This window comes from Zosterops lateralis, assembly GCF_965231275.1.
Source record: "Zosterops lateralis genome assembly, chromosome: 2".
NCBI classification, from domain to species: domain Eukaryota; kingdom Metazoa; phylum Chordata; class Aves; order Passeriformes; family Zosteropidae; genus Zosterops; species Zosterops lateralis.
Genome location: NC_139763.1, coordinates 24,542,257 through 24,567,278, shown reverse-complemented (window position 1 = coordinate 24,567,278; position 25,022 = coordinate 24,542,257). Strand labels below are relative to the sequence as shown.

Sequence of the window (25,022 nt, the reverse complement as noted above, 5' to 3'; positions counted from 1 at the left end):
TACTTCAAGCTTACTGTTTCCTAATAATGCCCCCCTGGCTATGTGCAAAGGATTACTGCCAAAGTCTGCACAGAGCTGAACAGAGCTTTGGCTTCACCAGGTGCTTCACCTGGGGATACAGTTGGCAATACAAGCTAAACTCATCCAAGTCCACACATAAATCAATTTTTTATGTTTTTCTCTTCAGTGGACTTTGCTTTTTCAAAACTTCCAGTGAAGGTTTTTACACATGGCAGGTCTGTATTATTGTCACATTGTATAAAGAGTCACTATTTAGAAAACTCCCCAAAATTAGCTATCTTAATCTATGTATTACAGGAAGGAAAGAGTAGAGAAAAAATATTTTCAGACCACTTAAAATTTTTGCAAGTCATGTCTTCCAGAAGTTGATGGGTGGTATAACTAAAACCAGTATTCAGTATAATATGTGTACTGCGGCACAAACTTCTAGAATATAAATACCTAGATGCAAGAATGATTAAGTTCTCAAAATCTCTCAAAACTTTTGAGAATAACTTTTACTAGTCATCATTACATAGGTACAAGAATGACCTGCCGTCTACTTCTAGTATTACAACATATCAATAATTAAAAATTAGTTTTAGTTGTATTTCAGAATCTAAAGGCTTAGTTTCATGCCTCAAAATTTTTTTTCATTTAAAAGACAGTTGAAGGCCACATAATTTCATAAACATTAGTATTGTATACCTAGATACATGTATTAATGACTGCAAATCATGAAGCAGAAACAACACAATATGTTTACCATCCATGAAATATGCAATCTTTACTAAGTATCAGTATATCCCATGGAGTTCCAAATTTAACAGGTTGATAATTTCATGACAATTGCTCACCTCTTCCAAATTCTAATGTATCCAAACACATTCTGCCAACGATAATTTATAATTACTATGAAATGGAAGCATATATACCTTATTTATCTCTCTGTAAGAGGTTTCATATATTGCTTTCTTCACACACTCCTCAGTGATTACTAGAAAAATCAGTCAGTGTTTTGCAAGATTATGCAACTAACAAATATACACTCCAAATATTCAGCAACTGCACCTTATTTGTAGCTTTTAAAATTCCCCAGATCACTGTATCTGGAAATAAGATTTTGAAATATCAGTATGTTTTGTACTACCATAAAACAGTCAGTTGTTCTTCATACCTATTGCACATCTCTTTTCACATACCCAAGGCAATCTTAGTTCAAATTCACAGGAAAATACAAAAGTATCAAAATTTAGAATTTAAGATACAAATTGACTCTTCAATACTGAGTTTAAAGTCCTCACTGCTAAATGCTACTTGATTTCATTTGAATTTTAAGCAGCACAAATCTAAATATAAAATTGTAAATATAATTTTGACCAATATAATTTCATCTGCAATCAGACATCTGATTTTTCTCTTTTCAGGATTTGTCCTTGCTTCTCTCATAGGCAATGGAAGTTTTACTTACACTATACCCATCTACCTTAACAAAATGATGTTCAAGTCTACAGTATTAACCTCTAAAAATTCTGCTAAGGCAATCCCAGGTAATTTTTTCTGGCAATTATAATAATAAATTTTATTATTCATAATCTATAATTATAAAACTAAGATTGACAAAAAGATATGAAAATATAAATGCAAAAGGTGATTCAGGATATTTCCAAAAGGAAAGTTACTTGATCCATCAAATCACACAGAATCATAGAATGGCTGGGAAGGGACTTCCTAGAGGGCACCTTATCCATTCATCCTGCTCAGGCAGGGACATGTAAAGACAGTTTACCCAAGACCATGCCCAGATGGGATTTGAATATCTCCAAGCACACAAAGCTAGGATTCACAAACTGGCAGATATGGTTCTAAGGATAATCAGGCTTCAGGGAAGCTCTGTAACAACACCAGGATTTACTTACAGTTTATTGGAAATTGTGGGCAAGTCATGGATGATCTCTTCATATGGCTCTTCTTGAGGTAAAGTAGAAACAGCTAAAGGGTCTTTCATTTTTTCTTCCCAAACAATTTCAGCCTTCAGAAGTATTTCCTCAATAAAATCAGAAGCTGCAACATCTAAGACATTGGAACATCAAAATATCAGACAAGAAAATGGTTCAGGAAAGCTCCTTTGAATTAAAATCTCTAGACCAGATTAAGACTAAACACGTGGCTAGACAACACAAAAGGAATTGCTCAGATATAAATCATAAAATAATACTGAAATTTCTGGGAAAGCAAAGGTAAAGTAAATTCAGTACAGACTTAAGTTGCCATCTGAAAGACCTCAAAACTAATCTTGGTGTGTAGCAAACCAATGTATTCAACAATTTACAGGACTTCAGGAAAAATAATACAATCCTTTTCAACACTTTATTTCTCTGAAAGCATGCACTTAAAACCTTTTGAACTGTTTTATGTTTCTACAAACTAGATTTATATGTTTTATACATCAGAAGTGCTGAAATCAGTTCTGTTTGCAAACCAGAAAGACAGTTAACTGTGTTAAATATGTACTAAATATGGTTAGCTAAATGTATTGTTAGATTATCTGGGTTAAGTGTCATGAAGTTCCCTGTGAATATATTTCTTGGCAGTACAGTGCTTGAAGCATAACATACTTTGCTTTATTATGCAAGAGAAGTTTCACCCATAATCTGACAGGAAGTTTCAATTTTCTACATTACTGAGTTCCATCCTCATTTTATCCTAGGCACAGAATGTCGAACAACCATGTGTTTCTTCTTTTTCACACCCCTAGCTAGCATTACTGGCATTAGTCCTGCTTTGATCTCGGGTTAGACCAGTTGATCTGAAGTCCATTCCAACCTAATAGAGTCTACAATTCTATTCTCTTTAGAGTAAGTGCTTCAGCTCCCTGTTGCTATCTGGTTTCAGAAGGTGCCTTCTGCAGTCAACAATGGCAGCTACACTCCAAAATTAGGTGTTGGATTTGTTTTCAGACAATACCTATAGAAATTTCAACTCATGAGGCCATGTACTGTAACAGTTGAGACAGAAAGGAGCTCAGTGAGAAGTCACCAAAAATGTGTAAATGCATCTACCACCAAGGCATGGAAGAGCTCTCAAGTAAGAAACAGAGCTAAAAATAAACCAGGAATTAAGCAAGTGGAAGGACATGCTGTCATTTGATACATCTTGCATTACCATGACTAGCAGTTTTCAGTAATGTATGTAAAAATGCATGCATATGTATGTGTATAGTGTGTATATGTAGTCTACACACTAAATAAACTATATCTAAGAAAGCAGGAAGGAAAGAAAACAGTGTCACCATAGGCAATACATACACTGTGTACATGGATTTTTTACCTACCTGAAGGCTTTTCATTATTGCAGTTAAGAAGATTGGGATTTGCCTGGTGCACCAAAAGCAGCTTCACAAGATTGGTCTAAAATGGGCAAAACCAGAGGTGTTTGAAAAGGAAGAAGTAGGACAGGTGCCTGTCACTCAGTTTATTCCTTCCTTCCTGCACTATCTGAAATAATATGATAAACCACCATATGATAAACCTCCCAACCCCCACCTTCTGCAGCTACTAAACACATTTCTATAATCACAAGCAGCAGAGTAAAATTCAATTCTCCTACGATTTTAGGAGAAAATCCTAAAATCCTCCTCGGCAAAACTCCATCCCCGAATCTCCTTCCACTCATACATGTGTAAAAGAATTTACAAAGGAAAAAACCACCCATCACCACCTGTTAAGACTTAGATCACAAATATTTCTTCATGCCTAACTAATCCAACAACTGTACGCCAGCACTGTCAAAGGGATCTGACTCACAGCCACCATCATTGAAGTAAATCTGTTCTCAGTCAGTAGTAGAAATTGGCACATTTATCTTATTACTCCAAAATCATCTAATCTAATAGTAAAGGTAAAAATTATAGCATGGTAGGGGAGGGTAGAGTATCATGTAAAAAAAAAGTCTAAAATATATTTTTAAATTCCTGCAAGGAACTGTTGTTAGTAAGCTCTATGGCTGCACCAAAGTCTCTAGAGATACTTTCCCTTCAGAGGCTATAGCAATGTCTTTCCTGATAAACTGGCCAGAAATGAGCAAAAGGCTTCATAAGGAACAAAAAATACTTTTAGAATTTGAATATAGAGCCCAACTAAATGACAGAACTATATGCATTTTTGAATATATGTTAAAGCAAATAGAATGTATAATATAATATAAGTGTAATAAACAGGAGGGACGAGCATGAGCATAGGGGGAAAAAAGCTGTGAAGAAAAGAAAGGATTCTTCAGAGCAGAAGAACAGAGCTAGAGATAAATAAGACCTGAACTGGAAGCCAGCTAAGGGAAAAGATAGTAATTTAGCATAAACCCAAGCAATAAATAAATAAATAAATAAATAAACACAAAAGAAATCATTGCAATAAAAAAACTCGATAAGGATTCAGTACACAGGAGGCAACTGACTAGAAAAAACCACAGTACTGAGGAATCCATTTAAATGCAAAGAAAAATCCCAAGCTTCAAATCATAGAAAACAGGAAAATATTGTTTCAAATTTCTATAAAAATTAAAAGCTCTTGCTCTCTTCAGATTTCTAATGCTGGCTTTCTTTTCTTGCAGTAACAGCAGAAAATTTAGCAAACTTCAAGAAGTGGGGAAGCCATAACAGGTTTCTTTCCAAATCCAATTAGCCCTGCTTTCCACTGAGAACTTGCAACACATGTAAAAATATACACACATATATGTCTTTTTTTTTTTTTATTAGGAAAAAAAGGAACATGCTTACTTATGGAGCTATTGCATAATCTCTGAAAAGTGGTAGTAATTGTATTAAAGGAAGGAGGCTTTAAATGCATTTTCAGTTTAGTAATAATACACATTTTTGGGTTACTAAAGATTTGGATTTATTCCACAAGAAATACCATGCTCCAATATCAGTGCTTCCTGCTGCCAATGAAATATCTCCTGCTGAGATTCCTTGATGCATGTCACCAAGACTAAGGTATTCAGGTCACTGACAATTTCAATAACCTGCTTTTGGATATGCAACTCTCTTGTGTTGGAACTTGCCTCATTCACTAATGTTTTAGAAGGAGTATTTTAAAATACAGGTAACATATCTTCAGAACTGTGCCTAAATAAAAGAAATATCTGTAGAATAATTAAAGCAAATTACCACTAAGAGGAAGTATTTCAGTTGCACAGATACAAATAACATACATATGACTATGTCAAGAAATAACATAATACCTAATTAATTATTGCAGAACCTATGAATAAAATTAATGTATTATATATATATATTCTTGTTTTTCCAGCATAGTCTTTGCCAATTCATGTAAATTTTAAAAAGTAGACAGTGTCATGACTCACTGTGCATAAAATGCCATAATACTGGCTGTTATTTAAAATATCTGCTTATAAAATATCATTTGTCTTGATTTTCCTTTTATACCCTTAACTATTTATTCAGTAGCTTTACAAAGAACACCAGGAAACATCTCAGACCTTAATTTTCTTCTTTCAAATCTTATCTCTGAATATCCTCCTTCCCTAAATACAAAATTAGTTACCTTTTCTGTATTCATAAAGTGTGGCTGTCACTCTTTTCCTGGTAATCTGCTGAAATTGCAGTATTTCTACCTCTCTGACATCTCTTACTGGATATCTTCCCTCTGACTGTTAAGAATGCCACTACAAAGAATATTTTCCCGTCTCACGCTTTAATCTGAAAATCCAACCTTTTAGATTCCCCAGGCTTCTTCTTTTCCTGCCAAACCAGAAGATCCTTGCCCTTATTTTTAGAAGACTTCAGAGATTCTCCACACTTTATATATTCCCATTCATGCAGCATTTTGGCTCAGCTCTCACTGCACATTGGGCTGTGACTTTGGCCATCACTAATAGATTTTAGGATACTTATCTCTGTACTTCTTCTAAGCTGCATCTTATACGAGTGAGGAAGTCTTGAAACTATTGGCAAAGCTGCATTGTGAACATCCATTCACAACCTGTTGTGCTGTGATGCTTGCTGAAGAGAAACAGGCGATAGGCCATCCCACCACTCAGCTGGACTGAAAAATGGCCCAGTGGCTGGGCCCAGAGGCTGGTGGTGAGTGGCAAGCAGACTAGGTGGAGGCCAGTAACCAGCACTGTACCCCAGGGATCAGCAATAGGTCCTGCTTCACAGCCCCATTTATCTGGCATCAATCTGCTTGATGGGGCAAAGTTCACTGGTGGCAGTAAACGTGAGGAGTGGCTGATATGTGAGAGGGTTGTGCTGTCATTCCGAGGGACCTCAACAAGCTGGAGAAATGGGCAGACAAGAACCTCATGAAACTCAACATGGCCAAGTGCAAAAGAACAGCCCCAGGCACCAGTACATGCTGAGGACTACCCAGCTGGAAAGAAGCTTTGCAGAAAAGGACCTGAGGGTTCTGGTAAATACCTTGTTGCACATGAGTGAGCAATGTGCTTTGGCTGCACAGAAAGCAAATGGTTTCCTGAACAGCAATTAGGAAGAGTGCTGCCCATAGGTCAAGGGAGGTGATCCTTCCTCACTACCCAGCACAGGTGAGATCACACCTGCAGTGCTGTGCCCATTTCTGAACTTCTCAATACAAAACAGACCTGGGAGAGTCTAGCAAACAACCAAGAAGATAATTAAGAGACTGGAGAACATCACATATGAGTAAAAACTGGGAAACCTGGAATTCTTTAACCTGGAGAAACAAAGGTTCAGGATAATCTCATCCATTTGGGTAAATACCTGCAGGAAGGGTATAAAGAGGACACAGACAAGCTCTTTTCAGTGGTGCCTAGTGACATGTCAGTAGGGTACTGAGGCATCTCCCTTGCATAGATAGATTGAGGGAGTTGGACCTGTTCAGTCTGAAGACAACTGGGACGGGACCACATCAGTGTCTGTCAGTATCTGAAGAGGTGTCAAGAGAATGAAGACAGGCTCTGCTCCATGGTTCTGAGCAGCAGGACAAGAGGCAATGGATAGAAACTGATTCACAAGAAGTTTCACTTGAATGTGAGGAATAACTTCTTTAAATGCAGGTGACCATTCACTGGAAGAGATTGCCCAGAGGGGTTGTGGAGTCTCCCTCACTGGAGATATTCAAGAACTCTCTGGACACAATCCTGTGCCCTGTGCTCTGGGATGATCCCTCTTGAGCAGGGGGCTTGGATCAGATGACCCGCTGTGGTGCCTTCTAACCTTACCCCTTCTGTGATTCTGTGACATGAGGCAGCATAAATAAATTTATTGCAATGTACACATTATAAAGCCTCCAAATAGAATTGCCCTGTGCCAAAAAAAGAGGCTAAATATTACCACACATTAATTGTTAGCTAAAAAAAAAAAAAAAAAAAAAAAAAAAAAAAGAAAACAGTGCTGAGTTTCATAAAACAAAAGCTTAGGAGCATCATAAAACAAAGGCTTAGGAGCACCAGTGTTGGCAAGACTGTAAGGCCTCTTGGCACAGATAAGTAACTGCAGTGACAGAGTATGAAATATGGGGCATGAAGGAGTGACAGAGATTCCTCAAGAATCTCCCCACACACCTTGAGGCTGCAAAGGCATCTCCAAACTGCTCTCAAACCATGCTCGTCTTTACTGGTAATTAATTAGCTGGAGAGCAGAACCAGTATTCCTCAAAAGTGTCTTCCTCTTATCTGGTCAAATGTTTTCCTCTGAAGCCCTGCACAGATCATTAGATGTGTACCAGCACTTGCAGAGGATAAACTGCTGGCTCTGCCTGAGCTTTTAATTCTTATTATCCAAGTCCCAGTCCCAGACCCACTAACTCAGATCATTTATTCTCTTTTCTTTATCATCAGAGGGATACCTGCTTAAGTCCTAAATTCAGAAAGCTGGAGGTTTTATGCAAATGTCCTCATGTGCTGTTTAGCACAGCAATGAATATGTATTATCCAATTTGCATGAACCCTCAACAGTAAATTCCTTCAGTCTTTCACTTTTATTCTCTGTCAACACCAATATTTCTCTCCACTTCTCCACTCCTCTCTGTTTCAGCATTGGACATATTCTACAATCCCTAGGTTCACCATCAACCTTTCGGTTCCTAACCTCCTTTTCCATTTTTTATTCCCCAGGCACTTCTTCATATCCACCCCCCAGTTTTCTCTGTCTAAGCCCTCAACACCTTCTTCCTGCAATTTTGTTCTATCTGCTGCCACTTCTCAGGTTACCACTTCAGTTTTTCTGGATATGGTCCCCATCACGTGTTCATCCACAGTGAGACAAAGATATACAGTAAGAAACTAGTGGAACAACAATCTTAAATCAAAATCAGTATTATTTTTGACCATCAATCACACACTATTGTGTGAAATACAGTAAAATCACTAAGAATTATTTTAATATCTAAGGTGTATGTTCACTAAGCACAACAAAACCTCTAGACAGAAAACAAGAAATATCACTGGTTACAGCTTTATAATCTGCAGTCTTCACTCCTGGGTAAGATGACCTATCTCTGCACTCATAAGGACAAGTTTTCCACTGCTCATATGACTAAAATTTATCTTACTGGGTTGAAAAGTGCACATTTAGCTATGTGATTTTCATTAGGCAGTTTTCTAGGACTCCTGCCTGTGAATGCTTATGATTTTTTTTAGTTTTGATTTTTTTTAATTAGCCAGAAAAATAAAGACACCAAAAATGAAGCACTTCTGGTAGCTGGGTGTGGAAACATATTTTATTTGTCCTTATCAGCTTCAGCGTTTGTATAATTTGAAGACTTTTATTAGGTAGAAGATGAATTTCATAGACTGAGATAACGATTTTTTGTCTGCTTAGAAGAAAATCATCAAAACTCAGCCAAGTTTCAAAACTTTAAAAAAATCACCTACCCAGTGCTTGCAAGACAGTTTTTGTTGTTTTTTTTTTTATTATAATGGATAAATCAGGGAGCCCCCTTTTGCTAGTACAGTCCATGTAGACCTACATGTTAGCAGAACCAGTAAAAGCTGCTCTATTTAAATATACAGTTGGATGTTCAAAAGATTTGCAATAAAAAGAATAAAAATCAGGGAAGTAGTTTTATCAGTACTGTTATTATTATAATTACTAAGCTTCTGTGACCAAGGTGCTGTAGTTTAATGCTGACCATATATCCCATAGATGGAATAAGTAAGATCAGATAAGTCATGGAGCAATATAACTCCTTAGAATAACACTACAGACCATTTAACTAATTAAAAGGCGTGATAATAGCCACTTTATCAAGCATCAAGTAAGAAATATGTAGGTTAGGAACCTTACTCCTGGGGAGTGAAACAAATTCCAAGATAGAGACTCCCAATATTACGGAGTAAGGTAATACTTAAGCCATCAAAATTCCTATTAGCTGAGCTTATAAGATCATGTATTTGTTCTCCATTACACAATAGTATACCTTAGATAACCGTGTGTCCCTTAAAGACAAAATTTCATAGGTAAAGCCCTAAAAAGAGCAATAGAATTCAGAGGCTAAATAGCATTTCCTTTACAATTGCAAATCTGATCCACAATACTGCTCTAAACACAGGAAATGGTGTCTGAAACTCATTACAGATCTCCCTTCTTAATACATTATAGATTAGGAAGACTTTTTTTTTTTTCTTTTTTTTTTCTTTTTTTTTCTTTTTTTTTCTTTTTTTTAAATATTTGAGTGCAGAGAAAAGGGGACCAGAAGCAACTGTGGTCAGCAAAGTAGAACAGATTAGAAAAAGTAGGTTGTGGGAATAAGACTAGCAGCAGGGCAGAAAGCAATGAGGGGGAGTGTGTGGAATGGAAGTGGGCACAGATAAAAAGCTGGAATCTGGAACTAACAGCATGAAATAAATGAAATGAAAGGGAAGAAGAGAAATGTGGCAAGGAGCCAGGATGTAAGTAGAGACAGACTAACCAGAAAAATGAAAGAAGAAAGTGACATGTAAGGGGAAAAAACACTGAGATTGAACAGGGGAGATTGGGACTATAAGCAAGTGGGACAGAAGGGCAAGAAGGCTGGCATGAAGTCAAAGCAGAAAAAAATGAAACTTGGATGAGAATCAGGGAGAGGAGGAAGGGCAGAAGCTGACCGTGCAAGGAATCAGGATTCAGATAAAAGGTGTAAGGAAAGGACATGAAGCCAGGCAAATGAATCAGACAATAAGGCAATAGAATAAGGACAAGAATGGAACAGACTAGAGGCAATGGGACAAATAAGGTTATGTGTGAGAGGAATGAACCGTAAATACTGCGTCTGTTCAGGCACAGAGCCTGGAATGGAACCCAAGTTCCCCAAGTGTCACCATTACCTTTCTGCAGTCAGCAAGTTTAACCTACATGGTCTAAGAGGAAGCCTTTTAAACCTCTGGAACAGTTCCAGGAAAAAAAAAAAAGGAAGTTGTTTTCAGCTATTAAAGAAAGTGACAAAGGTTGTTTTCAGCTATTAAAGAAAGTGACAAAGGTCACTTAAATGGTTTTCTACAGTTGATGTAAAAACTGCATCAGTCTTTCCTTGAAGACTGATAACCTACATTTTTATTTTTCAATACACCAGGAAATTAGACAGAGAAAAATAATAAACCAGGGAAAATATTATGTGATCTTATGATTACAGGTGCTTGTAAATTATGGTTCTACAAGTTATATATTTATATTACAGAGAAGATCATAAACCTGCCACTTCTCAAAGTTTGTTCATGAAAAGCCTTGTTAGACTTCTTTTTTTCATACTTGCCTCTCATATATGAAAATCACTATAAATGATATTTTAAGGAAAATAAAATTTCTATTGATCAGAAAGGTTCTGCAATAACCAAGTATTGGTTATAGTGTAGACTATGCACACCTAAGCTTTAAAACCATACATACAAACACTGAGAATTTTATAGTAAATTGAGTCTTTTTCTAGTCTGTATATGAAATTCAAACTCTTTTCTTATCATTTGATACTGTGTGAATCTAGGATTCCTTGCTTTATGTTCTCTGCCCACAGTTAGCATTTGAATCATTTATAGAAATCTTGTGAATCTATTGAGAGTGAAAAAAAGATATCACAAGCAGAAATCCCAAAGTGGACTCTCTGAGAAAACTGAGTTTAATTTGATCTGAAGGGAAATACAGCTCTCCTACCTGAGCACAATAACATATGCCAAACATGAACAAAAAGACTAAAGAAAAAAGGGTGAGATACATCTGGATAAAACATTCTCTAGAGGATCTACTGACCATAAATTAAAGATTCCAACTATTTGACAGGAAAAATATTTATTCCCTGAGTGACTTTAATATATTCTTTTTGGAACACTTAACACACCCCCCCTTCTTTAGGCACTTCTCACTGAAAACATTTGTAGAGTGTGGTTGCAGAAGTTTAGAAACTACATTCAAAGGAACTCCTGTGGCAATGGCCAAACTTCATGAGATTTGAGTACTTCATGAGTATCACTTCCCACAATGAGTTCATATATCCATTTACACTGAAGCATATTTCAACAACAAAAGTGGATTTTTTTTTGTTTTGTTTTGTTTCAAGGGCAATATGCACTTAAAGAAAAAAAAGATTCTACAAGTCATAGTTGATTCAACTGACTAATCTGTTTTGGTAATGATGAGCAAATTAGTTCATATAGTAAGAAGGTGAGACTTCAGCAAGGAGCAGAGTCCCTTTTACAATCTGAAAGAAATGTATTTTGATGAACTAACTAATCAGAGGGGTATGATTCAGACCAGACAAATGTGTGTACGGGAGAATACACTTACAGAATGACAATTTGACATATTTGAAAATGACACAGAATGTATATAATCCACAAAGAAACATGAGGTAGGCATCTGATATCTTTTTTTTTTTTTTTTTTTTTTTTTTTTTTTTTTTTTTTATTTATGTGGGATATTTCCAATTTATATTGGAAGAAATCCTTGCTTATACAGGAGTTATTCTTGCAGAGATCCAGTCAGCAGTTGAACAAATGTCTTATCTGGGGTTTTTTTTGACATCACGAAACCCTTTAAACCTCAAAGCCAGAGGCTAAATCTGTCTTACTAAGTAAGAGAGTGAAATGGATCAAGCTTAAGTATCCCTTATAATCCACTGTTAGCTCTCCCCCTGACTCTCCTTTGGACCACTCCAACCAGCTCTCTACAAACATGACTAATCTTGTATAGAGGAAACTAGCTCTAAACAATATGAATGTAAGCCAGGCTGTTGCCAGTCTTAATCCCTAGTCCTCTTTTATTTAGTGATTTAACAGTTTAGACATAGGCATCATCCCCCAAGGATGACATTTTGAGAGAGGTACTGTTTAAGCTACTGCAAAGTCAGCTCTGACCTGCATGTCTCCAGCAGCTCTTTGAAAGGTGACATTTCTGTGATAAACAACAAAGAAACAGCTTGTGCCTGGGAATTGTGCCAAAGTACCCAAGGCAAATGTCAGAGCTGCAGCCCATTCCCACCATGGGGAGGGCGAGTGTGCGCTCTCCTGATCACAGCAGCTGGAAGATGTCCAGCAGGGACAGCACTACCAGTGCCAGATAACTAGCTGTCCACGAAGTGATTGCCGTGCTAAATTCAAATTAAGGGGCCAGCCTGAGAAATACAAGTGGCCCTTCTGCAGTTGGCACCAGTGCCAGCACGGTCAGGGCAGTACCCGACATGTGCCCTGTGCTGGTGTGCACAGACAGCAACCACAAATAACCAGAACTGCCCCTGTTGTATGAGAGGGAGACAAAGGACTTCTAGGTGCCATCAGAAACAGGGTTAAAAATTTCTATGTCAAAATGGCCCTGTTCAATTTACATAGGCAACCCCAACATACTGTAATTTCTTGGGGCTAGCTTTGTTGCCTTAATAATCTTATTTTGAAGAGGTTTTTGTGTGTCACAGATGCAGATTTGTATGTGTGTTGTAGTGGTTATTATTTTCCATCTTTTTATTAGGGTAAAATGATTAAGGTAAGCAACTCTGATCTTAATACCTCAATAATATCAATTGTTTTGGTATCATGTTAATACCTCAATGTGTTTTAAAAACACAAAATTGCCTTTAGCCTGAAAATATATTGGGGGGGGGGGGGGGATGACTGCAGTCCTTCAAACTCAGAATAACATTGTTTAAAAATTGTTGTATATTTAATGTTTGCAGACTGGTAGTATTTCAATTAACAGTCTATTGCACTCATTAATAACCTAATCTGTTCCTGTAAAGCAGATTCTTGTCTTACAGAGCCTGACCTTTAGGCAGTAGCCTCGGCTGCCCTATTCTGTACTCAGTAGCTATATCCTGTACACAACCCTCAAACTCAACAGCAATATCCTGTACCCTGTACTCCTATGCAAGAAAAAATTTTACTCTGTATCTACATGTTCTGTGACTAACAGGACAATTCATTTATCACTCACCCATGCTCTGTTTTAATGTTCAGACTAATAATGTTTTTACATGGTAAATTTATCCTTTAAACTGGTTTTCTTAACAAATATTTGTAAAGGTAGACATTGATAATATTTCTTTTTCAACATCAAATAATACACATCAACACTTAAAACTCTTACTTATTCCTTTTCTGTAAACAATACAACAGCATTCTGATATGTTTTGCTTTGATAAGATTGGTTTTGTTGTACGTATCTAACTCTACTCCTCCTCTAAGATTCACTATGTGCAACTTTATGTTTTCTAAATGTAAGGCATCAACTCCATGCCCACTTTGTGATGACTGGGGAGACCCAGAACATCAGTGGGCAGTTGCCCCATCCTTTGGCCCCACACTTCAATCTGGATTCCTCATAAAGGATTTAAAAATGTTTAGATTACACCTCTGACATATGCTTGTTGCCCATGACTGCTATAACCAAGGAGGGTCAAATCTATAAGCAATGAATCATTGCTCCTATTTTAAATGCATCCTCTATAATTCTCTGAGTTGATTTCTAGAGGTGTTTCTTCTCATTAGACAAGAAAACACTTTGACTTTGTCCTTAAGTTTAGAGTTGGCTAAATTTAGTTGAGAAGAACTCCACTCTAAATAAAAATGGGCATGCTATTATTAAGGAATCTCTACAAGCCAGGTTTATTATAAAGTGTGGATGCAATGCCTTTCATATGATTAGTTCATTCAGATTGATGTATCATTCACCAGTAATTTCACATATAAATTACTGTGGAAGATGGAACGGTAAGGTTTTTATAATCCACTTCATTTACAACCTGAATTTGTAACAAGAAGCTTATAGTGCATTTTTTCTTTACAAGTTTCCTCCTGTGCAGATGCAAATTAAATTTTCTCACTATAACTTTAAAATTTACCCAGTTTGTTGGGTTTTTTGTTTGTTTGTTTGGTTGGTTTTTTGTTTGTTTTTCCAGATAATGTAAATTAGTATCATCTGTATTATTGCTATGCTCTTACAAATGGCCAAATGCGTGTTTTTTTTCCCATTCTGTGTATTTGCAAATATACAACAATATATGAATAGAGCTCAGGTGCTTCAACTGAGTCTGGATGTAACTCTAAAACAGAGTAACAATTTCTTCATATCACAACATTGGTTTTTTGTATGATAATATGCAAAATATATGCATGTAAGGTCTATAATATAGTTCAAAGACTAAATCTGTAATTTCTATAACTAATTCAATAGCATTTTATTAAGGTGAGAAGCTTCTCCAAAGACAAATACCTCTGTAGCTAGTTTATAAACAGGAAAAACTATCTGGCCTTATGACTCCTGGAATATAATATTCCTATATGAGATGGGGTTTGGTTGCAGGTAACGCAGCACTAGTGCTAGAAAACTATTCAAAGACAATGGTTTAAAACAGATTTTCTGAAATTTCTTTGACCATCCATTAAGAATCATTGCTTATTAGACAAGCTATACGACAAGAAAAGGCTATTTTGCTGGTCAAATACATTTCTGGAAAGACAGAAGTCCTCCCAAGAATTTAAAAGAACAACAAACTAAAGCCAAATAGACTTTATGACAGTCTTCCACTACATGATAGAGATTTTTCACTGTAGCAAGTTTTTCAAGTGTGACTTTAAAAAAAATATGCCACAAATATGTGTTAGAAGAGTGAAACTGTAAGGGATCAAGTCCAGAATTATAATAATTAGTTTCTCGGGGAACATTAAAACTTTTGGCTAAAATTAACTATTTCCTCATAAATATATTTTAATCTAAATGAGACTATTCAAATAATTTTTTGTCTAAGGTTATTCTTTTTCTGCCAAACTACTTTTACCCAAAATAGAAACAATGCTCATATTAGTCTATAATTAATTACTCAAAATGGAATTATAAATATGGTATGCATTCATTCGATGCAATTATAAATACGATTAATTCATTCTAAGGCTAAAATATATTTTTAAATTATCATCATAAGAAAGGCGGTTTCAAAAGCACCCTGATGGTGTAGTTACTGAAAGAAGTAGAAGATATGTAATAAATCCCTTTTATAAAGGAATTTATTTACTTGTTTATTACAAACAGAATCAGATGAAAGCTGTATTTATCTCCTTAATAACACTGGCAAATTGTATATAATGATAATAAGAAAACTCTAAACTTCATTATTCACTAACACTACAAAGGGAAGATATTTGCTTGGTATTTAGCTAATTTTAGTGAAGAGTACAATGTTCCTTCATGGTCTTTCTCTGTGTGTACCCATACTGGTTGTATAAAGACTAGTGCAGCTGGACTCCTCACTGAAAGCTCCTGAAATAGTAAAGAATTAACACTATTGTCATCTGGGATATAAGGGAGATGCAGTTCAACAAAAGTCCAACAAAATAGATAATTTCAAAAATAGTAATCTGAACTCTCAGAATTCCTTGAAAAGAAAGACATTTTTTCCATTAGCCATTTTCAACTACAAACTTTAATGTACAGGCCTGTTTCTGAAAGAAAAATATCTATCTTCATAAGAAAAATAGTATTTCAAGTCATCCAGAGTTAGTGTTGCAAACATACACATGCTACATCTACATAAGGAAAGGTAGGTTCTCTCCCAGCCCTTTAAAGTGAGTTATTTCAAGTCCTCTTCAATTAAACTCTGGTTTAGCTTCACAATAGAAGAAATGTTCAGCTGTAGTATTACCACATGGTTGCAGTACAAAGCTGTAACTTGTAAGCTATCCTAAAATGTGAGAATAAGACGCTCAAGACTGCATCACTGCTATCCTTTACTTCTGAGTAAGAGCTTTCTTGCCCTACTGAAGTCTGAACACAGACAGAGTGCAGAGGGATCAGTGAGAGTAGCAGAACTGCAGCAGAACTACAGAACAGATCAGGGTAAGGCAGGATGGAAAAATTAAATCTACCATAAATTCTAAATACTCCTGATACCTCACTTGCAAACAAAATTTTGCCTCAGTATATATTTGAATGAAATTTTTCTCTGTAAATTTACACTACCTGAAGTTATTGAGAATACACTTCAGGACATATATATATAGGTATGTTTATATATATATATTTTTAAACGCAATGACTTAATCTATTATGAAAACATGCAGGGCTTTGACACCACAAAAGAGCAGGCACAGGGTATCTCAACAGGAGAAATCTATTACCCAGAAGAACTAACTAATCTAAATAAACACATCTATTTTTACTATTTTACTAATACTTTTGGTACATTTTACTATTTTCTTGTTATAAAGTGTATTATTTATTTTCTGAAGTCTGAGCTAAGATGCATCACACAGGTTTTTGGAAGACACCTATGGGTAAATGGTGATTCGTGAGCCCTGAGGTGGGTGGAGAGCTGTGGAGAACTCCCATAAAGTGGTTGAAGCGTAACAAAGACTCACTGAACATGTCTAGGGACAGTGAGGATGAAGGAGAACTGAAAAGGCAAGAAAACTGAAGACTGAGAAAGTATTAAGAGGGAAAAGTCATGTTTAGAATGACCTCTAAATCCCAAACCCAGGACATGCTTCCACAACTCAGTGATTGGAAAACTTTGAACATAACAGCTAAATGAATCCTGGCCATTTATTCACAGAAATACACACAGCAAAAAAGCTACCTAAATAAACTTTGATATCAGACTGTAAAAAAGAACCCAGACAAAGTGTTTATTTTGTCTTCCTTTTAAATGTCAGTGCAAACTACTTTTTGCTGTAGACAAACTGTTCCTGGTGGTAGATTGAGCTGTATTGGGTTGATAGCTTTACAAGGTTCATTCTCAAATGGTCTCTGTCATTTGAGATGCTAATCTGTACCACATGAATGAAAAAGATTTTTACACTAAAGTAAGAATAGTCTCCCTGACTTGAGAGCATTTGCTTTTGCTGCAGAAGACTATCATAAAGGAAAGAGAAGCAGGTGAAAAATCATGCCTTACCTGTCCATACTTTGCAGCTAAATGCAGGGGTGTCCAGTACTGATTATCCACTACATTGAGATCAGCCCCATGATCTAGTACCAGAGATGCAACATTCTTGTATCCGTTAGCACAGGCTACATGCAGCTGCAACATAAAAGTTAAATTTTGCATATGTTCATAGTTAAAGAATTCATCCATGGTATACTACTTCATATCTTTACTAAATCAGAGTTACAGCAAATACAAAATGTAAATGTGATTACTACAGGCTAGAAAACTACTGCAGAACCTTTTTTAGCATTTATAAACAAGATGTACCAGAAAAAAAAATTCTAGCTTTTTGTGAGCTACTAAATAATCTAGTCTATTACTTTTCATATAACTTAAAGCGAACTTGCTTTCAAACACATTCAAAGACCTCATGAGCCAAGGTAGAATCAAAGATTTCAACAAATCTTGAGCTCTCTTTGAGCCTAAAACTAAGTTTCTTTTGTGGAAGTTCAAATATCCCAGATTTAAGTTGACAGTACTCTAAAATTAATTCATTAGCACATAATCAAACCAAGCACATTGAGACTACATCACAAAATTAGTGACAAAAATACTTTATCAATTTTAAACCACAAGGTCTTTATTTTCTATACTTGTATTTCTTCCCTAAATACTTAATTATTTTAATTGGTAATTGTTTAAATAATTTTAGTTGATTTTCTGTATCTCTAAACTTCATTTAAAAGTCAAAATGGAACAGAAGGAGGGTGGAAAATGCAGTAACAAAGTCAGAGAAACAGATCAGCAGCAACCTCAGGAGGTCAAGTAGTGCCACTTGCTGCTAAAGCAGGGACAACTTCAAAGGTGTCTGTGTTTGCTCAGGGCTTGTCACTCTGAGTAGCAAATACTGAAAGAGTGATAAAATATGAAAACTGCAACAGCAAGAAAAGGAAAAAAGAAACTCAATAAAAAAATCTTTATTAATGGCTGATTTGAGCAGCTGGACATTATCTTTTGCAATATATTATTATTTAAGGCTCTGTATGTGTTTGGCATTTATATTAGGATTCACTTCCACTATATGTTATTTATAGCATGATATTTTTTTTATATAAAAAACCCTAACAGCCATGTTGGGGTTTTATTTACAACAAATAGCAAGTGTGCAAAATAAATATAAAAACCGTATAATACCAAACAGGTCTTGTGAACAGAGAAAAAGGAAAAGACATAATAGGGCAACAAAATTATTTTCTCTCATAATAATCAAGTAGAAGAAGAAAATGCAATAAGGAATCATATATCAGGGGGAAAAAAAAAGTAATTTGCAGATTTCGGTGGAAATTGTTTCTTATATATGGTGAATAACTGTTGAGGCATGTATTTCATATAATGAGATTGGTCCAGGTTACAGTTTAGTGGTCTTTACTTTCTCATAGTCCTTTGGTGTGATTTCAAACATTCCCTTCACTTCTGGGAACAAGGGGAACAAGATCTGAATTTGGAATTTGGCAAAATATAACTGCTCATCCCAAGTCAGAAGAATGCAATACTCACACTGGTCAGTAAGAACAGGGCATAGGAATATTTCAGAAATTGAGAAGTCAGATTATATTTGGTCCCTGTATCCCCAAACCGCACAGCCTAACGGCATGACTTTTTCTCCTCAAGGCATTGTTAGGGGAAGATATTCTTTTTCTGGTGATTGAAATGGATGCATGGGGAAATAAAAAGGTCTTGCAATAAACCCGCCGTTACTACAGCTGTGGGGTTCCAAAGTCACTGTAAGAATAGGAGACACTGAAATGAGAGTTCGGGATATTATTTCCCTTACCTGCTATTTCTGGTTCAGCTGCACACGCAGAGTATGCATAAAGTTTTCACTATGAACATGATTGATGCAAAGGGAAAGAATACAGCACAACTCATCCAAAATCTTCCCCTGGAAGGAGTGCAAAACTCCCCTGGGGACAGAACTTTGATTCTGCATGCTATGATTTCCAATGTACAAAACCCTCAAATTTTTCCTGTAATTTGACATAGCTTCATGGTAGAGGGAGGGTGTGTTTTAACAGAAGAAATTACATTTTCTATTCAGACATCAACTTGACAAGTGCTATTTTCAAGCAGTGCAAAAGCTCCTAGGAAATATTTTATGGCTGAAATATTTAAAAGAAAAACTATTCTAGGAGAATACAGCAGAAAAAATGCTGTGTCAGTTGGTATTGCATGTGCACAAATGAAGGTGTTATGACTCTGTGTAAATGTGTGTATTTTTATATTTAAAACAATAAATTCTTGCTTGATTCATCTTAACTTACACATGGACTTAGATATATATTCAAGAGAAAGCAAAACTGATTTGAGACTTAAAACAGAGATACTTGTCTTTTTTTGTATAGATAGATGTAGAGGAACAAAACACTATTCCCAGAACCCTCTGATATCCATACAACTACCACAGACTGGCTGACTCAACACCCATGAATAAAGAGATAATAGTTTAACAAGTTCTGGATTTTCCACCAGTTTGTCAAACAAAAGCTTCACATAATAGAAATCTCAAGAAAAGCAAAACTACCTACTTTGTATCTATTCCTTGAAAAAATCAGATTTCAGCATAAAAGCTGTTCATGCAAAAAGTATCCCTTTTGTTAACATTCTACTAAGCAAACAGCAAAAACCCCAGAGTATCCACAGTGTTCTTCTCTCAGTACTTGCAGTTCTGTTAAACATCTTTCAGAAATGTATTTCAACTATTCCAGATAACGATAGAAAAGGTTTTATACAGTAAGATTTATTTAAGTTTATAACTCAGTTTAACTCAGACAATTCTGACTAAAATAGAAGTACAATAGCTATGTGATTTAGCAGCTTAGATAAAAATATTGGAAAACTGGAAAGTAAATTAATGCTTTTATGAAATAAACTAAAACTTGTGCTGTTTCTTCCCATCCCTTCCCTGCTTCCCTCCTGTTTTTAAATACAGTTAATTGCCTTGGGGTTGCCACCCCAAAAGTTACAGTGTTCGGTTTCTAGAGAGAGCCAATGGCTGGATTCAACCAGATACAAGGCTGATCACTTTTTTGGTTATAGCTTAAACACTCCACAGGTATTAAAATATATTTCGTATATTAATTCAGTATCAGGCAATGTAATTCAATGCAAATGCAGAAATGATAGTAATAATTATTAATGCTCAGATTATATTAGTACACTATTGGCAGAAAAAAAAAAAGGTACTTTTAAAAAGTTATTCAATATATTAATGCTGCTGATTTACCATTTGTTGATTGAATGATTGATTAATAATGGTGTTGAAGAATTTACGTGCAATGGGAACATTCCACGCGCATGCTATGGAAATACACATTAATTTAGAATTATTTGACAGCTGAAGAAATGGAAGTCCTGACAAAATAAAAGGATAGAAGATATATTTGCAAAAAAAGTATAATAAAACCCACTGACTACAAATAACATGCAAATTTGTGTGTAGGAGTATTTTACCATATAAATGCTTCAATACACTGAATCAAGATTGGATTGCTACATTAAACAGTGTTTTAGAAGGGCTCAGCCAGAGGACACAAGCCAAAACCAGGGGTCACTGAGTGAAGTTTCAGCCCCTCTCTCACACAGAATGTCAGAGACTACATGTATTTCCTGCAGCTTTAAACTATGGTGTTAATATGTTTGCTATTAAATTTTATGTTGCAAATTTATTGGCCAGGAGAAAAAAGTTGTCATTGAGATGTTGCACTACTCTATTTTAAAATCCACATTGTGCATGGAATTGACATACATCTATTTTCAAAACACCAGGTAGAACCAAAACCTTCCTAAGAGAATTGTCTAGAAAACATGCTGAACTTGTTGCAAGGCATGCATACTCCCAGGCTGATGATTACACATTCCCACTCACCAGGGTAACTCCTTCATCATTTTTTTGATTCACGCTCCCCCCACTTGAGATGAGCTGTCGGACATCTGTAAGCATTGTCATAGCTCTCTGAATCTTCATTTGGCGCAAGGAATTCAGCTCTACACCTGGAAAAAGAAAAGGATAAAACCTTCTGCTGCTTTATTTATCAATAAAGAATAGATATATGATTTTGTGTTCTGGGTTATTAAAAGGTTAATCAATATTTAAATAGACTTTAATGTATATTTTTGAGTTTTTACTTACCTACAGTTACCAGAAAGTCTACTTCTACCTTTATCAGTCAATACATGGATGAGTTAAGTCAGTGAGCAGTATCCAATAAACCACCCTGATCTCCTACTGACTGCAAGAGCAGTTGCAGGTAAAGGAGATGCAAAATCATGAAACCCACTGTGAGTGTGAAATAGGTGTGATTGGGAAAAGAATGTAAAATTTTAAGGAAGCCATCTAAGTGTTTGGAACTTATTTAATTAATTTTTTTGTTGCATTTTTTCAGCCCTGCAAATACATCACAGTAACCAGACCAGTCCCTCAAATTTGGTGGCTGAACTGCTTGAGAGATTGTGAAGTCAAGTGAATTGCATTAAAACTCAACACTTTTTTATGTGCCTGGGTTATTTTTAACTGGGATTAGTTCTCCAGCTGAGCCATTCAAGGCTCCATAAACCAAGAGGAAATGTGGCATGGCAGTAGGAGCAAATAGCAGAGGATGAAAGGAATGAAGGGTATGGGATTGATTATGTCAGCATTGCTACTGAAAAAACAATTGTCAAAGAACAGTATTACAAGAAGATAGGTAAGGCAGCCTATAACTAAAAGAAAACATGGTCTCCAGTCTAAAGAGGTTTAAAATAAGAATCAGGACACAACAAAAGCGTGAAGAAGTTAAATTAACAACTGGCTGTGGTTTGATTGGAATAAATAACCAAAGTTCGGGACTTCATTCTTCTGCTTCTAATTCCTTGGGATTATTTAAACCCATACATAGAAAATGCAATTTGAGTGTAAAAATTCTACTCTGGCCATGACATAGCAAAAAAAATCATATGAATAAATGACTTTTTGTTCATTCGTGACTGAGTTGAAAAATGAAAAACTATAAATAAATTTAATTAATATGTATTTAACTTAATATTTTATCTTCATCAGTTCTCAAAGTTCTTTATATTGCTAAAACAACTGAAGCGTGTTTCAGGGTAAAATTTGATTTTCTTAGTTTTAATCTGCCCTGGTACTTATATAAATGGGTGCACAATATGTAGTTCATAAAAGAATTTCAATTTTTTTTCCCAACATGCCACTGTACATACTGCTTTATGTTCTGTTGCCCGCAAAACTTATAAAAGTTTTGGCTCTAAGATGAAATGTTCAGTGTGAGCACTGTCTTCCTATTCTCTTATTTTTAGACCTGTCACCTAAATTATACTAAAGATATAACACAAATACAAACATGAGATGGATAAAATTATGTTTTCTGGATTAACCCTGCAATCATTCATGTGAATAATTTAGACAAAGACATACATATATCTGCATATATGCACACATATATGTGTATATATGTATGTATATATGATACTGATAAATTAAACTAGACAATGTCCCCAAAGGAGAATGTGTTTAACATTAAGGTGTTAACCTGAAAGTTGGTAGACCAGAACAAAATGCTAATTTCACAGAATGTTCTCAGTGTCTCCTAACAATCAAGGTTTTCATCAGAACTAAAGCTTTTATGCCTTCATCACATTTCATAGTAATGATTCAAAACTACCTGATGATATTTACAGACTACCAATGCTGCATGATGTCAATTAAATATTTTTTTTTTCTCTCTGATTCTATTTTATTTTTTGCAATAGTAAATTAATGGTTTAACACTCTTGTCCCAGTGACGGAACTCTCACAATACCTAAGGGCAATAGACACCCAAAATTAATTATCATTTGCAGTGTTGACTTGACATTTTAAACACTCAGCATTGAAGACTGAGTAGGCAAAATGAAACTGGTTCAGATGAAGTTTCTTCAAATGTCCTCAGGTAAGAAAGATTAAAGTTTAAAAATAGATGAAGCATTTTATGCCTGATGAAGGCAGACATGCTTAATAACCACTGACAGAACTTACATCAAGTTTTTCTTCCTCTTGATATGTCTGGTAAACAATTAGATCAAGTTTTGGGTTTCAAGAAGAGAGGAAATGGGTGGAAATTAATTTACTACCTCTTTTGTCTGAGAATACCTCAAACACTCAAAACAAAAACTGAGTTCAGAATCCACAAACTAAAAATAAAGTTTCTGATTTTCCCATGAAGAAAAAATGAAATACAAAAATAAATACTGAGAGTGAAACACAGTTATTATGACTTTGTTTCCTTCATTATGTTTAACATAAATTACAGTAACATCTACAGGTTGGGTAAATTGTTAGTAAATTCTAGCATTTTACTATGACTTACACCCCATATAGTCAGAGAATTAACATATCAGTACATTGTTTTTATTAACAGTGAAATATTGATCCTTATTCCTTGTAAATTGCCTTTTATAGGACCTTGGTGTGACTTATCTGGGGCCACAAAAAAAAACAGCTATTGAAAGATTAACTCTGCTCATGTTGAAGAGGAAATCAAGAAAAGCATTCAGTTGCACTCTTATATTATTTTCTATCATAAATGTAATGCAGCCATCAGCTCAGAGAAAACATATAAACCACGCCACAGAGCAACAAAAGTCACAGTTTGTGTGAATCCAAAACCTATTCAAGACAGCTTTAGTGGCTTCAAACTAATAGTTGTGTAAATGAATGATACATATTTCATTAAACAAACAGAAGTAAATCAGCCCAGCAAGAGAGGTGCCAAAGCAACATGGTTCCACAGACTTCACATTTTAAATATCCTGGGTAGGTTCGAAAGTGTTACATAAACAATAAAGCTTCCCTTTCTCTACCTTTACCAAAAAAAAAAAAAAAAAAAAAAAAAAAAAAAATTCTAAGTTTCGGTCTTAGAAGTGTAATTTTCAATTCCAAGAACTCAGGAGCTGTTAGGCTTTAAGCAAAGGCTTCTGTGGCAGGGAGCTGAGAAGCAGACTTATCAAGCATGCACATGTATCATTTTGTGAGGCTCAAACAAGGAGATCTTGTCAGTAAGTGCTTTCCCATAATCAAGTTCATAATTCTGGGGAGTGTGCTCTCCCTCCCCAGGGAGTGATACTTTCCAGGAATTTAGATAGAACAAAAAAATGCTAGTCATACAGTAAGTAACTCTCACTGCCTGAATCACAGAATGACCTTCACGTTGCTTTTCAAAGGGGAAACGTGGTTTAGATATTCAGCTGAAATGGGACGACAGCCAGCATGAACAAAATGAGGAAGAAAAACACATTGGCATCTACTACGGGAATGGATTCACATTTCAAACACTGGAAAGTAGAAAAAAAAAAAAAAAGAAGACATACAATCGAAAAACCACTCCAAATAATTTTTCTGCTTCTGATTTTTCTGTAAAATCAGAAGAGCTACATGGTCAGGAATACTGCAGGAGATAAGATGGAGAAGGAGCAGTTAAAGCAGCACTGACCCTGCAGGGCACACATGTGGTGATGGGTATTAGCACTGATGTCAGGCAGGAGCATAACCTAAAAGCTACAAAATAAATTACCTCTCACTGTTTAAGAAAAACACCTGACAAGGCCATTTCATGGGCTTTGGCTGTCTCACCTTCTCTGGCATATGGTTATAGAAGTGACAGCCAAAAGAAT

The 25,022-nt window shown here is 35.6% G+C and overlaps 1 protein-coding gene across 1 annotated transcript in view; it reads right to left on the bottom strand.

Moving 5' to 3' along the window:
• Nucleotides 1-25,022, bottom strand: part of MYO16 (myosin XVI) — a gene marked incomplete at its 5' end in the record, with an annotated part of 289,157 nt that overhangs the window by 179,064 nt on the left and 85,071 nt on the right. Inside the window, 4 exon segments of the mRNA XM_083883531.1 lie at nt 1,920-2,073; nt 3,335-3,410; nt 17,346-17,471; nt 21,244-21,368. Of these exon segments, the coding sequence (XP_083739657.1) occupies nt 1,920-2,073; nt 3,335-3,410; nt 17,346-17,471; nt 21,244-21,368 (481 nt within the window).